Raw genomic sequence first — 14,986 nt, forward strand, 5'->3', positions numbered from 1 at the left:
TGAGACTTATTAGTTTAGCTCTAATTTCTTGATCAGATGGCATTTTTTGGGGAGCTGAAAAGCAAGCTCTAAAGATTCAATGGATCTAAATCATGGCATTAAAGAGCAAGGAATTTAAAAATTTCTAGGAAAATAAATTTCCTGTTGCTGGTCTGCTTCTGACACCGTTGTATCACCAGCTGGGGAATCAGTCACTTGTGTTCCTCACTCAGCCCCAGCCCTGGTTGATATTAAAGCACATAAACAGCTTCTCAAGGCTCCCCAAAACGGGCTGGCCTCTGGCTCTGATGGTGCCACCACCCATGAGAGCTCAGCAGAAGGTCCAGATGCCTTTAGGCCACCTTCTCACGGAACTGGGTGGTGACACCTGGGCTGACAGGGGTGGTGTCCCCATTCCCATCCCCATCCCCAGGGTGACCCCAACCCTCTGTGCTGCAGCCCAGGTAGGGCAGGAACACAACCCAGGGCTGCTGACCCTGCTCCAGGTGTGAATTCCTGCAAGCCCCAGAGCCAGGGGAGTAAATTTCATCCCAAGGAAGGCTTTGTGCAGCAAAAAAGGCATCACTATGTGCACCAAGAGCAAGGAATGCTCAGGGGATGGCTGTCCAGCAAAATTCCTGTCCCCAAAACAGCTCAGGATGCTGGAGAATTATCCCAGGTTGTGCTCTGGAGGTGCTGGAGAAAGCTGGACATGTCCCCGTGCTGGGGAAAGCTGGACATGTCCCATTGCTGGGGAAAGCTGGACATGTCCCCATGCTGGGTAAAGCTGGACATGTCCCCGTGGTGGGGAAAGCTGGACATGTCCCACTGCTGGGGAAAGCTGGACATGTCCCATTGCTGGGGAAAGCTGGACATGTCCCATTGCTGGGTAAAGCTGGACATGTCCCAGTGCTGGGGAAAGCTGGACATGTCCCCGTGCTGGGGAAAGCTGGACATGTCCCATTTCTGGGTAAAGCTGGACATGTCCCAGTGCTGGGTAAAGCTGGACATGTCCCCGTGCTGGGGAAAGCTGGACATGTCCCATTGCTGGGTAAAGCTGGACATGTCCCTGTGCTGGGGAAAGCTGGACATGTCCCCGTGCTGGGGAAAGCTGGACATGTCCATTGCTGGGGAAAGCTGGACATGTCCATTGCTGGGTAAAGCTGGACATGTCCCATTGCTGGGTAAAGCTGGACATGTCCATTTCTGGGTAAAGCTGGACATGTCCATTGCTGGGTAAAGCTGGACATGTCCATTGCTGGGGAAAGCTGGACATGTCCCATTGCTGGGGAAAGCTGGACATGTCCCCATGCTGGGGAAAGCTGGACATGTCCCCGTGCTGGGTAAAGCTGGACATGTCCCATTGCTGGGGAAAGCTGGACATGTCCCCGTGCTGGGTAAAGCTGGACATGTCCCCGTGCTGGGTAAAGCTGGACATGTCCCCGTGCTGGGGAAAGCTGGACATGTCCCATTGCTGGGGAAAGCTGGACATGTCCCCCAGGAAGGGCACTCCCCTCGCAGGTGACACCATGCCGCATTCCTGCACCTGAAGGACCCTTCCAGGGAGGCAGGATTAATTCAGAAGTGTCATTATCTCAATTAAGAGCCCGGCAAAAGCCAAGGCTCTCATCTGGCAGAAACCACGGCGGAGTTGTGGCGGCTTGGAAGCAAAGCTCAGGTGCAGCCTCCAGGGCTCGGAGGCACTCGGGGCTCCGTGCTCGTCCCTGCTGCGGCCGGGAGCTGCTCTGGTCCCGGCTGGAGGGGTCAGGGCAGGGCAGGGCAGGTCCAGCCCATCCCCGGGGGCGCCGGCAGCTGCGGGCGGCGGGGTGACCCCCGCGGGTCCCCGCGCTGACAAAAGGCCTATCTGCTCTCCGCCTAAATGATTTAAATTCTAATCAAACATCATTTATAGCACATCTCGGAGCCGTCTCCCGGGAGCCGGTCCCACGTGAGCCGTTGCCAGGGCAACCGGGGGGTCTCATTTCAGAAATGTCAGATTGCATTATTGTCTTCACACTTCTCTGATAACCCGGTGTCTCTCCCTCTCCTGCCAGCGCCAGCCAACCCCCACTCGCTCCCCGGAGGAAATCACCGGCTCCGTTTCACTCCCTGCCCTGCCGGCACCACCCTCCCCCGGCAGGGTCCCCGTGGGCTCTGGTGTGCAGGGTGGGAGGGACAAGGAGGGGTGGCTTTGTGGGGACCGTGCTGGGATGGAGGTGATGCTCCTGTCACCCCGCTGCATTCCAGGGACGGGAGCTGCATGGGGATGCTGGCTGGGCTCCCAAAAAATTAAAGGGAGAAGGGTGGACCGAGCTCAGAGGGAGGTTTTGGTGTGTCTGCAGCTCTCACAGGGATGTCCCAGCACGTCCAGAGCAGGGTGTGCTGCAGGATCAGCCCTGAGGAGACCCTGCAGGGCTTCCCCTGTGCCCCATGGCAGTGAGGGATGACCCCATGGCTGCTCCTCTGCTCCCTGGTTTTCCCTTCCTTCCTTCTAGGGAAAGGTGTCCCTGCCCATGGAACCACTGGGTCTTGAGGGTCCCTTCAAACCAGACATAAACTCCAGTTTCTCCTCATTCCCTCATCTGCAGCCACCACCAAGCCCCTGCAGCCAGCTGAGCTGCTATGGCCCCCTCCATGGCTCCAAGGACACCCCAGAGGTCCCAAAGGCCAGCCTGGAGCAGTGACACCACAGATGAGCCTTCAGTGAGGTTGTGCCCAGCCCTGAGATGTCCAAACCCAGCAGAGCCCGTCTGGCACAGCCATGGTTCTCACACACTGCTGGGAATAAAATCCTGGGGAAAACAGTCCTGGAAGGGTTTGGCCAGGAGCCAGTGACCCCAGGGAAAAACTGAGGTGTTTTTATGATTACTCTGGCACAGCTTAGGGAAGCTGGGTGCATAAACTGGGCCTGGTGTTGTGGTTCAGGTGGCTCCTGCAGGAGCTGTCCCTTCTTGTCTCCCACCCCATCCCAACAGCCCCAATTCCCCTGTTTTTAACCCTGTGTCCTGCTGGAAGGTGACAGGGCAGTGGTGGTGTCATCCCCACAGTCCCCAGGCACCATCAGGAGCCCACATGTGCTGTCCCACATCCGTCCATCCATCCATCCATCCATCCCTCCATCCATCTGCCTGATAAACCCCTAATGAACCTCCCAACTCTGCCTCTTCCCAAAGAATAAACCAGCCCTGGCCCAGGCGGTTAATATTTAACTGAATAAGGGCCATAAATATGGAAAATGGGACTTTTAATTAAATAAGCAGCTTTTAAAAGGGCCCTTGGGCCGAAGAGGCTTTTGTTTAAATATGATTGATTTGACACGTCCTTTCCCTCCCGCTTCCCGCCGCTCTCTCCCTCTCCTGCCTGGTGCAGGGATGGGAAGCAGGAGTGGGAAGCAGGCATGGGAAGGAGGGTGCAGGATGGTCCTGTTGCAGCACCCTGTGCCTGCCTGTGCCCCCAAACCTGCCCACAGCCTCGGGCACCCAGCCCTGGGGGCGTGGGGGCACCTGGATGGGCACCAAGCACTGACAGATCATCTGGTTTGTAGCTCTAAATGGGAGCAGGAGGTTTGCCCTGGCTGCTGGGCCTCCCCAGGGGTATTGGGGTGCCCCTTGCACCCCCCGGGCCAGCATTGAGCCCCCATCTCATAACCCTGTGATTGTCCCCATGGAGGCTGCGGGGACCTTACAGAGGCGACAGAAGGGAAACTGAGGCAGGCAGCAGCTGGGCAGCACAGCCAGGGGAAGGGAAGGGACTTTTCTGGTGCTTTGGGGCTGGATTCACCCCCAGAATTTCCTCACACACACAGACTCCGGGAGCAAACACGGAGTAAAACCAGGTCCTAATGACTCTGCTGCCCCTGACATTTGGGCACTGCCTGCTGGAGCAAGCGGCACTAATTACTTCTTCCTCAGCCAGGCACGAAGGGAGCAGGGGGTTCAGGGAGTGCCAGGATCTTCCCAGCCTTGGGGAGACCCTGGGGGGGGGGTGTGGGGGGCCCTGTCCAGGCCAGCAGTGTCACCCCTGGGCAGCTGATGGACCCAGTGTGCTCCCAGGAGCAGCACCAGGCCTGGCTCTGCCAGGAACACGAGTGGGGTGAGCTCAGGGGGGCTGAGGGGCAGGAACCCTTGGGAAAAGGTGGGACAAGCACCAGAGCTGCTCCCACATGGGCAGGGGAGGATGCAGTGCCCATCCCTGGCTCCTGTGGGGGCTGAGGGGCAGGAATCCTTGGGGAAAAATGGGAAAAGCACCAGAGCTGCTCCCACAGGGGCAGGGGAGGATGCAGTGCCCATCCCTGGCTCCTGTGGGGGCTGAGGGGCAGGAATCCTTGGGAAAAGATGGGAAAAGCACCAGAGCTGCTCCCACATGGGCAGGGGAGGATGCAGTGCCCATCCCTGGCTCCTGTGGGGGCTGAGGGGGAGGAACCTTTAGGAAAAGATGGGAAAAGCACCAGAGCTGCTCCCACATGGGCAGGAGAGGATGCAGTGCCCATCCCTGGCTCCTGTGGGGGCTGAGGGGCAGGAATCCTTGGGGAAAAATGGGAAAAGCACCAGAGCTGAACCCACGTGGGCAGGGGAGGATGCAGCAACCATCTCTGGCTCCTGTGGGGGCTGAGGGGCAGGAATCCTGGAATCCTTTGGGAAAGATGGGAAAAGCACCAGAGCTGCTCCCACACCGGCAGGGGAGGATGCAGTGCCCATCCCTGGCTCCTGTGGGGCACAGGGAAGCTGGGGAAGGATGTCCCCAGATCTGAATGGCCCAGACTGAGGGACAGGGACACACCAAGAGAAGAGGCAGCCCAGGGAGGTCACTCTCAGCTGGTTCCTCCTGTGTTTTCCACCTGTGGTTGTCCCAGTCCGTCCCCCATGGATGGCACAGCCCCAGGCTGCCATGGCAGGTTTCAGCTGAGAACACACAGTTAATTATCTCCACAAACAACTCGGGGCAAGCAAAGTGTTCCCTGGGCCCAGACCTGTTGCTTGCATGGGATTTCATGAGTGAGGATGTGAAAACGGGGGGAAAAAAAGAGAAAATGTGGAAAAGAGCAGGTAGGGATTCACAAAACTTCTGGGTATCCTTGGGTGTGGAAATGCCCAGCACGAGGTGCCCAGAGCCAGACTGTGCTGCTGGGGGTGCTGTCCCACAGGAATGTCAGCAGGATCCCCTCAGGCTGGGTGGATCCCTGGGGAATGTGCCCAAACTCTGCCCAGTGCTGGGTGCCCAGAGGTCTGGGAGCAGGCAGGTGTCCCTCAGTGCTGGCACTGCTGGATATTCCAGGCACCCTGGGGTGACTCCAGGACTGAATCCTTCAAACCATCACTAAAGTTTTTGTGTTTTCCCTTTAAAGCAGCCAAGGCACAGCCTGGATGAGCTGGTGATGAGCTGCCCCCTCCCAGGGCTCCTCTCCTCCAAACCCCCCTGTGGCACCCCCAGGTTTGGGTGCCCATTCCAAGGCACTGCAGTGTCCTCATTTTTCTCCCTCTGCAATCTGGGCACGTCTCAGCCCTGGTGTGCAGCTTCTGAGCAGCCAAACATCCCAGAATCCTGGAGTTCCCTTCATCCCAGCCCTTCCCTCTGGTGCCAGTGCTGCTGGGAGGACAAGGGCTGGGGCAGCTCAGGAGGTGGTGCCAGGGGACAAACCTGGGCAGGGGTTTCTCAGATCTGCTCATCTCCTGCTGGTGCCACCTGAGGGCTTTAAGGTTTTCAATGCCTGAATATATGATTTAAAAAGCAAATTGTAAACCTATCCCAGCTGGGGATGGGAGAAACCCTTGGCCCATGGGTTGGGGTGTCCTGGATGACCACCATGAGTGGATCAGATGTGGTCCCCAGTGTGACAGCCTGGCCCTGAGCACCACTCTGAGTCCCCCTGAGCTCCGGGGATGCTGTGGCTGCAGCATTTTTGGATGCTGAGGGCTCCTAAAATCTCCCCCCTCCCAAACACTGAGCCAGCCCATCTGATGTGCTCAGCCCTGATGGAATCAGTGACATTTTCATGGATTCAGGCTCAAATTAACCTCGGTGAGAAAACCAATCTGGCCAGAGGCACCACCCAGGGGGGTCTGATGCCACCAGCAGATCCCAACTCTGGGCTGCTCCTGAGGGCTGGAGGCAAAAGGCAGAGCTCCTCCTGGCACTGCAGAGATAGAGATTTATTTTTTTTAAAAAAAGAAAAAAAAAAGGGGGGGGAAGGGGGTAAAAAAAGGCCCCGTGTTTGCAGCCAACACGTGTAATCTGTTGCAGCCCTTGTCAGACAAAACAGTTTTGCCGTAAGACAGCGATTCCCAGAGGGGAAAGGGGCGAAGTGAAAATACTTTATCAGCTGCCTACATATGTAAAGCAGTACCCTGGTTGAAAAGCAAAGCCTCTTTCCCTTTGAAAGCCGGGAAGGGAGAGACGGGAGGCGACTGCCTGCGAGCGGGGACAGGAATGACACAGGCACAAAGCCCAGCACAGCAGAGCCCAGGCCTCCCTCCTCAACTGCTCTTATCTCCCCATCGGCCCCAAAAACTACCTGGCTGTGGAGAGGAAACAAAGGCAAACAAAACCCAGATGTGCCTCAGCTTGGGAAACTAAAATATGGTTTGTAATGTACAGCAATTATTGCTCTTATTCCCCTGTCAGCCCCAAAACTGCTCTTATCTCTCTATCGGCCCCAAAAAACTACCTGGCTGTGAAGAAAAAACAAAGCCAGCCAAAACGAGGATGTGGCTCAGTTTGGGAAATTAAAAATATGGTTTGTAATGCAGAGAATTTGGTTTTTAATGTACAGGAATGGTTTCTCGTATCTTCCTATTGGTCCCCCAAACCTACCTGGCAGTGGAGAAGAAACAAAGCCAAAAAAACCTCAGATGTGGATCAGTCTGGGAAAATAAAAATATGGTTTTTAATGTACAGGGATTATTGCTCTTATAACTCTATCAGCCCCAAAAAACCTACCTGGCTGTGGAGAAGAAACAAAGCCAACCAAAACTGAGACATGGCTCAGTTTGGGAAATTAAAAATATGGTTTTTAATGTACAGAAATTATTGCTCTTATCTCTCTATTGGCCCCAGAAACTACCTGGCTGTGGAGAAGAAACAAACCTAACCAAAACTCAGATGTGGCTCGGTTTGGGAAATTAAAAATATGGGTTTTAATGTACAGAATGTGGTTTTTAATGTACAGAAATTATTTAATTCAGATATTAAGAGCAGGTTCTGTCAGTCCCCAGGTCAGCAGGGAAGTGTCCATTGCTCCAGGCTCCTCTTCCCTCAGGTTGGGCTGAGATGAAGGGAACCAATCCCTGCCTGGACTTAAGAAGTGATGCTCAGGAGCTGCCACCAGACAAGGGTTTTCCTTCCTCTCTGAATTTCAAAGGCTGGGATTCCCAGGATCTGGACACAGGGCATAAATCAGCCCTTGGGTCCACAGGATGAGTGGACTCCACTGGCAACAAGTGGGCTGGCTCCTCATGGAGGCTTCTCCTGCTCCATCCATCAGCCAGGAACCTGAGAAGGTGGGGAAAGAAAATGAATTCCATGTAGCAGCTTCCTCAGCAGGATAGAGAGGGGACAGGGGGGACACTGAGCTGGGCTGGAGAGCCCAGGAGGGGCTGAGATCCCAGAGCACTTCCATGGGTGGGGATGCACAGAGGCAGGAGGGAGATAAGGAATGGGATTGGGGGGCTGAGGGGGGCAAAGGAAGGAGGGAAGCAGGAGAAGGGCAGGCAGGGAGGCAGAGGGGGGAGAGGGAAGGAGCCTGCACTGCCCATCTGGGCCATGCATCACATTGAAATTGTCCCGCATTAAAAATTCACCAGCCAGTGAATTTTCAAGGGATTTGTAGTAATTAGATGACAAAATGCTGGCAAATCTCAGGCTTGCCAAAGATGTTACTCAGGGGTCAAAGACTCGACACTTTTGGCTGGGTAATTTGTAAGTGTCAATCACACTCAGGCATTGGAGGGAAAGGAGAGCTCCAAGGGCTGAATCCTAACGAAGCCCAAGGCTCCTGCCTGCTGAGCCCCCTCCTGCTGCCACCCAGGCCTCAGACCCCCAGCTGAAACCACACGGGGCTGCTTTGCCTTCTCATTTGTTAAATTAAAAGCAGAAACTTCCCAGTTTTGCTTTTCAGCAGGGAGAGCTGCTGCTCTGCTCTGCTGGGGTGATGTGCCTGTCCTGTTTATCTGGCTGGGGTGATGCAGCCCTGCACCAGCTCTTGTGCCACCTGGGTGGAATTGCTCCTGGCCCGGTCCACCCTGCTGCTTCCTGGGCTGAGCTGGAAATGGAATTAAAGCATCTCCTGCCTTGTTGCTGGGGGTCACAAGAGACTTTGGGGCCACCAAAGCAGCCCCATGGGCTGTGTGTGCCTGCCTCAGGCTGAGCCCACGGCAGCAGCTAATCCCACACACCCACCCAGAGCTTGGGGGAGAAAAGAAATTTAAAAGTTTTCTACATCATCAGCTTAAAACCAAACCACAAAATGCAGAAATTAATGCTTTGCCCAAAACAGCAGGGGAGATCCCTGTCCCAGCCAGGTGTGGAGCTCCAGTGTGGGCTCAGCCTTGCTGGGGCTGAGGTTAAGCCTGGGCTTTGCTGCTGGGTTTGGGGGCAGGGGGTGGCTCAGAGGGGTGGCTGCCTAGGCCCAGATCTCTCCTATTTTGGTCTGGTTTCTAAGCTGATGAAGTGAAAAGCCCTGGATTTCTCAGCCCCACCAGCACCAGGGGGATGGCTGCTGCCAGGGGCTACTCTTACATCCAAAAAGATTTGGGGTCAGCACTGTGGGAGAGGCAGGAGCCTGCTTCACTCTCCATCCCTCGTGGCTCATAAAGCTGTCCTTGTCACCCCTGCCAAACCCCACCTCCAGCTCTGGTGTGAGGGATGTTTGAGGCTCTAAGGGAGGGATGGGGAGGTCCTGGCCATCAGCTCTGAGGGGCTGAGGCATCACACAGCTCTCATCACACCCCATGGAGAAACACTGCACACCCCAAACCCCCTTGCAGAGGAAAGGAAGTCCCAGAGCAAAGGAAGCTGAAGGAGGTTTGTTGGCTCCATCCCTCCCAGTGTGCTGGATTTGGGGAGTGCTCTTAATCCAGTGGTGTGGGGAGGGGACAGAAGGGAAAAGGAGGGAAAGGGCAGGAGGGAAATCACTTCTGACAGAGCTGCTGTGGGTTAGCTGAATGCAGACTTGCTGCAGGCCAGCAGCACTGGGAGAGCTGCAAAAGGAGGCAGGCAGCAGTGTAATCTCTCCAGGGTGATGTGCCCCAGACAGGGGAGGGGGCTGAGGGGACTGGGAATGTGGCTGGAGGCTCCTCCTCACTTTCCAAATTCACTCAGCAGCTGCAAAACACCTTGCAGGGCAGCCTTCCTCCAGCTCCTCATCAGCTGCACTTCCAGCTCCTACTCAAATAGCCCAAATCATGGGCTGAGGTCTGCAGGGAGGCTGGGCTGAGGGGTTTTTCCATGGTTTTATCTTCACTTGATCTAACAGTGCCTTCAGATGCTGCTGGAAGGGTATTTTGGGAAGCAGCAGGGAAGGACTGTGCCTGTCCCTGCTCTGTCCAGTGCTGGGCACCTGGAGCCATTCCCTGCTCACAGGGGGTGTCCCTGGGATGTTTCCTCCCTGTCAGAGCCTGATGCTGGCAGATGGAGACCCCCAGCCCCACCCCACTGCAGCTGAGCACAGCTCCTACCACTGCCCCACCTGGTATTGCAAGAGAAAATGAACCACAAAACACCAAATTTTACTTGAGGGAACACTAAGAAAACCTTTTCCCCCCAGATCACCTCTCCTGACACCACAGCCCTTACTGCCCTCCCACTCTGTTCCAGCAGCTTTGCTATACCCTGAGCTGGGGATGATGCCACATGTGGGGACATGGTGACGCTGGCTCTGTACCCCCCTGGTCCCCAGCAGCCCACCGTGGTCCTGGGGCTGGAACAGAGAGACAAACCTCATTACATGGCACTAATTACAGCCTGTGGAATGCAGGGACTGTGCTCCTGCAGCTCCCGGGGAGGTGAGACCCTCCCTCCTCCAGGATCCTGCCCACCTCCCTGCTCCTGCGCTGCCATCACTTCCTGCACACCCCCAGCTCTGCTCTGCTCTGCCTCCCCAGCTCCAGTTTGGGGTGAAAGCCTCCCTGATTAGCCAATTTGGATCCCTATTTGCTGTGAATTACTGAGCCTGATTATTATTCATGGCTGTCGAAGGCTGAGCTCCCAAGCCCGGCCATGCGGTTTCTCTTCCTCTCCAGTGCACACATTTAGGGAGAACAGGAGGCAGAGTGCCTCACTCAGGGAGGCTGCACCCTCCTCCTCCTCCTCCTGCTGCGTTTCCTGCTGAGGAAGGTGCTGCTGGAAGCTGGAATGTGGTGCCAAACACTGGTGGTGCTGTGCCCCAGGGTAAAGCCCAGGTGTGTTGGAATATTGGCCCCTTCCAACTCAGCTTCTCCTGGGATTAAGGAGAAGCTCCCCAAATCTCCCAGCCAGCATCCAAGTCAACTCTCTCAATCTGCATTTGCAAATTCTTCCTGAAGTCCAACCTGAACCTCGCTCTGGAGATTCCAGAGCTCCAGGAGGCAGCAGCTGGGCTGGAAAGCAGCAGGTAGGACACATCTTCCTGCAGAGGGTGAGGGAATGGCATTTACTGTGCCTGCTTGGCCTTGAAGTGCTTCCCAGATCTCATTCCATGGGAGGAAGACCAGGGAAAATGAAGGCATGAGAAGAGTTGGAATTGTAGGAATTGTAGAAATTGAACTGCAGGAGCAGTGCAGTGGTGATGACAAGAAACCACCAAGAGCTCACATTTGCTGCCTGCCTGTCCCTGCCAGCTCTCCTGTGGCACAGAGAGGAAAACACAGATGGTGGTCAGGAGTTTTCTAAGGGAATGGGTCACTTTGGGCACTCCCAGGGCACTGTGGCACAGCAGAGGGGCTCCCTGGGTCTCTCTGTGCCTTGCCTTGCTTTGCTGCCTGTCCCCATAAGGAGATAAAAGCCCACACAGGCCTCTGGCAACAGGCAGCAATGAGGGAGAGCTGCTTCTACATTAAAACCCCTTAACCCTCTCATTCAGTAAAAAAGCTGCATTTGAATAATATCCTAATCCAATTGCAGAGCTGGCCCTGGGGAGGGGGATCTGCAGCGTGCCTGGGAGCAGCTGCAGCCAGCACAGCTCCTGCTCCTGTCCAGCTCACCAGGGTCTCAGCCTGCATGGAGCTGTCACAACCTGACACACACTCACTGGCCAAGGCAGAGGGTTCAGCCCCCCAGGGACACTGCAGTGCATCCCAGCAGCCAGGACTGAGTGTAAAGCACTATTTTGGGCTTTCTGAGGGGAGAGCAGAGGCTGAGCACAGCCCAGAGAGCCCGGCTGGGGTGGCTGTACCCAGCTCTCACCTGCACAGCCAGGGCTGATGGATGAGCTGGAGCTTGGAGCTGCTCATCTTCTCTGCCACAGCACAGGCTGGCTACAGCACTCACACCCCAAAAATGAGCCCCACGCCCCTCCTGTGCCCAGCTGTGCCCAGGGAGCTCAGGGCAGCTGAGGGGTGACAGGCACACACGGTGACACCACCCTGGGCTGTCAAGAGCCAGCAGAACAAGGGGGACAGGACTACAGCTCATCCCAGCCCAGTCACAACCAGCAGTGTGCAATCATTTGGTACAGACAAAACCTTCCTGAATAATAGAACAGGAACTGTTCCCCCTCCCAAAGCAAACAAGAGCATTGCAGCAGCACAGCTGAGGTTAAGGACCAGGGGGAGGCTGTTCCCTGCTTTAGCTCCATGGACAGGTAACAGAGTTTGCATTATTTTATCATTAGGATTGCTTCAGATCAGGGGGAAAAAAGGAAAACAGTCAGTGGGGAGTGCTGAATTTCTGCAGACCTACTTAGGTGATCATTTTATTTCAGGTGTAGGCTCGTTTTGAGAAAATTCCTGCTGTAATTTTAGGGGTGCAACGTGTGGGATTCTCAGTACGTAACAAAGAAGTGGAGCAGGAATTAACTCCAACTGTTCTCCAGAGCTGTGATCAGCACTTCCATAATTAATGTCCAGGCACATATATATCTGTGTACACATACACAGCCCCCCCCTGCTCACATCAAACAGATTTCCTTGATACCAAATTGCCTGAAAAATTAACCAATGTCAAACTGCTCCACAAGATAAGTATCATTAAGGGAAAAAGAAAATCTTCATTATGTTTGAAGGTACAGGGGAAAAAAAAAACCCTCGTGAATGTTTTCCAGCCTGTTCCCAGCCTGGGAAATAACATGTTTTAAAACATATCAAAGGGTTAAATTAATTTTCATTAAAATTTAAATTTGAGAAGGCTCCCTCTCTTCTTTCCTCCCTCCTCCCCCTTTGAACGTTTGACTGGCAACCATTTCATATTTCAATCTCGGCAGAACAAATTGAATTAGATGTTGAAACCAAACTCTGCTCTGTTCTCTAAAGCCTACATGCTCTGCTTGTGCTAATCCTTTTCGTCGCTGCTGCAGACCTCAGAGACACTCAGCAAGAAACCTGCCCTGCCACAAAAGACAATGAAGGGAAAGAGGAAAAAAAAAAAAAAAGAAAAAACAGGAAAAAAAAAAAAAGCCCACAGGAAAATCCAAGCCCAAGCTGCAATGCTGCAGAGCTTTGCTGAAATCATGTGCTGGGTGATGCATGTGCCTGGAGGGGAGCCTGCCCAGCTCCTCTGTCCTCTGTGCTGGACTTGGGCTGGTCCTGCCCAGGCAGGATGGTCAGACATCCCTGCTGGGCTGAAATTTAACTGAGCTGAGGCTGAGATTTCACTGCAGTGACCCCCTGGTGCAGAGCTGTGCCAGTGCTGGGGCAGGTGGTGAAGGGCCAGGAATGCCACTCATCAGTGCCAAGCAAAAAAAGGGGAATCAAGCTTGTCACCACTTGAGGTGACACTGTCACCCCCTCTGACAGCACTGCTTCCACACCTGTGCCTCAGTTTCCCCACCTGCTGCACAGGATGAGGGTTTCACACCACAGCCCTGAGACATCCCAAGGGGCTATTCCTGGATTTTGGGCTGTCCCCTGAGCTCAGTGGCAGCAGCAGGGCTCTGGAGCTGCAGCACAGCTTAGGGGAGCAGCAAGGGCTGTCACAGCTCTGGTCCCTGGGCAGGAGCTCAGTGCTGAGCCCTGTCTGGGAATTGTGCAGAAAAGCTGGGACAGGACATGTCTGTAAGCACAGGGCTGGGCTCTGAGCAGCACAGCACACACACCTGGAGGCACCCCCAAATCAGAGCTGGGCAGATGGCACCCCAAAGGCCTGACAGATGTCACCCCAAAGGGCTGGCACTCCTGCAGGGGCCCTGCATGGAGCAGGCAGTGTGGTTTAACCCAGCTCAGCTGCTGTGAACAGGCTCCCATCAGATACTCAGGGTTTGCACAGTGGCCCCACACACACAAGGGACACCACGAGCCCACCTCACCTCTCCTGAGCCCACACTGGGTGAGCTTGGGGGTCTGGAAAGGATCAGAGGGGCTGCCAGGACTGCAGGGTTTGACCTTGAGGGGCCATTTCATCCTGGCTCCCTCCTGCCATCCCATATTTTACAGCCTTGAGATGCTGCCCCAAGACAAAAGCAGGAGTGATGGCAGCCAGGACTCACTCAGGGTGTGGTGCTTTTGGAGGGAGAGAAGTTGTGGAGATTTTGGTGCTGGCCTTTGCCAAAGTATCTGTGACATGGTGGCAGCTGCAGGTTGGTGTCCAAACAGGGATTTTGATTTTTTGACAGCCCACAAGGAGGGACAATTCACACCCTGACAGAGATTCTGCTGCCTTCCCCTGGGGGATGCCAACAGCCAGGGGAGCACACAGAACACACCCAGGGTGTGCACTCACTTCAACACTGGGCTCAAACCCAGCCAAATCTGGGCTGTAACCCCTGGGACCACAGCCAGGAGCCTCTGGGGTCACAGCTGGGAGATGCAAAAGGTGAGATTCCTGCTTGGAGGCTGCTGAGACTTTGGAATCCCACCTTCTCCTGCTCCTGGTGCTATCGACCCTACAGCATGGACACTGTGACTTTCAGGTCCAGCTGTGCCCACCCTGCCCCAGTACCCACCTCAGCAGAGCCCAGGCAGCTGTTAGATGTCCTCATCCTTGTTATTGTCCTCCTGTTCCAGGTGCTCCATGATTTCATTCAAAAGCTCCGATCGCTTTTTCTTCTTCGGGGAGTCTGTCCAGGTCAGGGTGGGAGCAAAGGGGGGGAGAGAAAAGCAAAAATTACAACCTGGACACACCTTGGGAGGGGCTGAGGGGGCTGCAGGGAGCAGGATACCCTTTCAGATGAGGGTTATCAATATAATCGACTTCTCCTCCCCAGGCAGGTCCTGGAAGGAGTTGGGATTCCAATACCTCCCACCCATGCTTTAATTCACAGCCTGGGAGCAAACAGCACCCAGAGAGGTGATGGTGATGCCAGCCCTTCCTGCTGACCCCAATTCACTGTGGAATTCACAATCTCCCTGTGGAAAAGTGGCTGCAAGCCTCACCAGGAGCTCCTCAGGCTCTTGGCAGGACACAGCCCCACCAACACGCGGGCTGAGACCACCCCATCCCAGCAGCACATCCCTCACCTGGTAGGACCATGTCCCTGCTTTAATTCACAGCCTGGGAGCAAACAGCACCCAGACAGGTGATGGTGATGCCAACCCTTCCTGCAGACCCCAATTCACTGTGGAATTCACAATCTCCCTGTGGAAAAGTGGCTGCAAGCCTCAGCAGGAGCTCATCAGGGCTCTTGGCAGGACAGCCTGGCTGAGACCACCCCATCCCAGCAGCACATCCCTCACCTGGGTGGGACCATGTCCCTGCTCTGCCCCACAGCACCCTGCACACAATCCCTCCCAATGCCTGCAGCACAAGGGGGCTGCCAGCACCTGAGGGAAGATCCCAGCCCTGGCTCTGAGGTGACAAAGCCATTTGGTCCCTGATGTGAGGCTGACACCCTCCTTTCTGCTGGGCAGGAGCCGTGGCACAGCCCCCTCTCCCCCCCTGGCTC

At 55.2% G+C, this 14,986-nt stretch overlaps 1 protein-coding gene across 1 annotated transcript in view; it reads right to left on the bottom strand.

Annotated features, from left to right (window-relative positions):
* Positions 1 to 7,088: 7,088 nt before the first annotated feature.
* Positions 7,089 to 14,986, bottom strand: part of RBM19 (RNA binding motif protein 19) — a 62,148-nt gene continuing 54,250 nt past the window's right edge. Inside the window, exons 24-25 of the mRNA XM_063173119.1 lie at positions 14,048 to 14,161; positions 7,089 to 7,467 (exon numbers count right to left, since the gene is read on the bottom strand). Coding sequence (XP_063029189.1) covers positions 14,070 to 14,161 — 92 coding nt within the window. The 3' untranslated portion in view covers positions 7,089 to 7,467; positions 14,048 to 14,069. The remainder of the gene's footprint in view (positions 7,468 to 14,047; positions 14,162 to 14,986) is intronic.

The sequence above is a fragment of the Melospiza melodia genome, chromosome 20 (genome assembly GCF_035770615.1).
Source record: "Melospiza melodia melodia isolate bMelMel2 chromosome 20, bMelMel2.pri, whole genome shotgun sequence".
In the NCBI taxonomy this organism is placed as follows: domain Eukaryota; kingdom Metazoa; phylum Chordata; class Aves; order Passeriformes; family Passerellidae; genus Melospiza; species Melospiza melodia.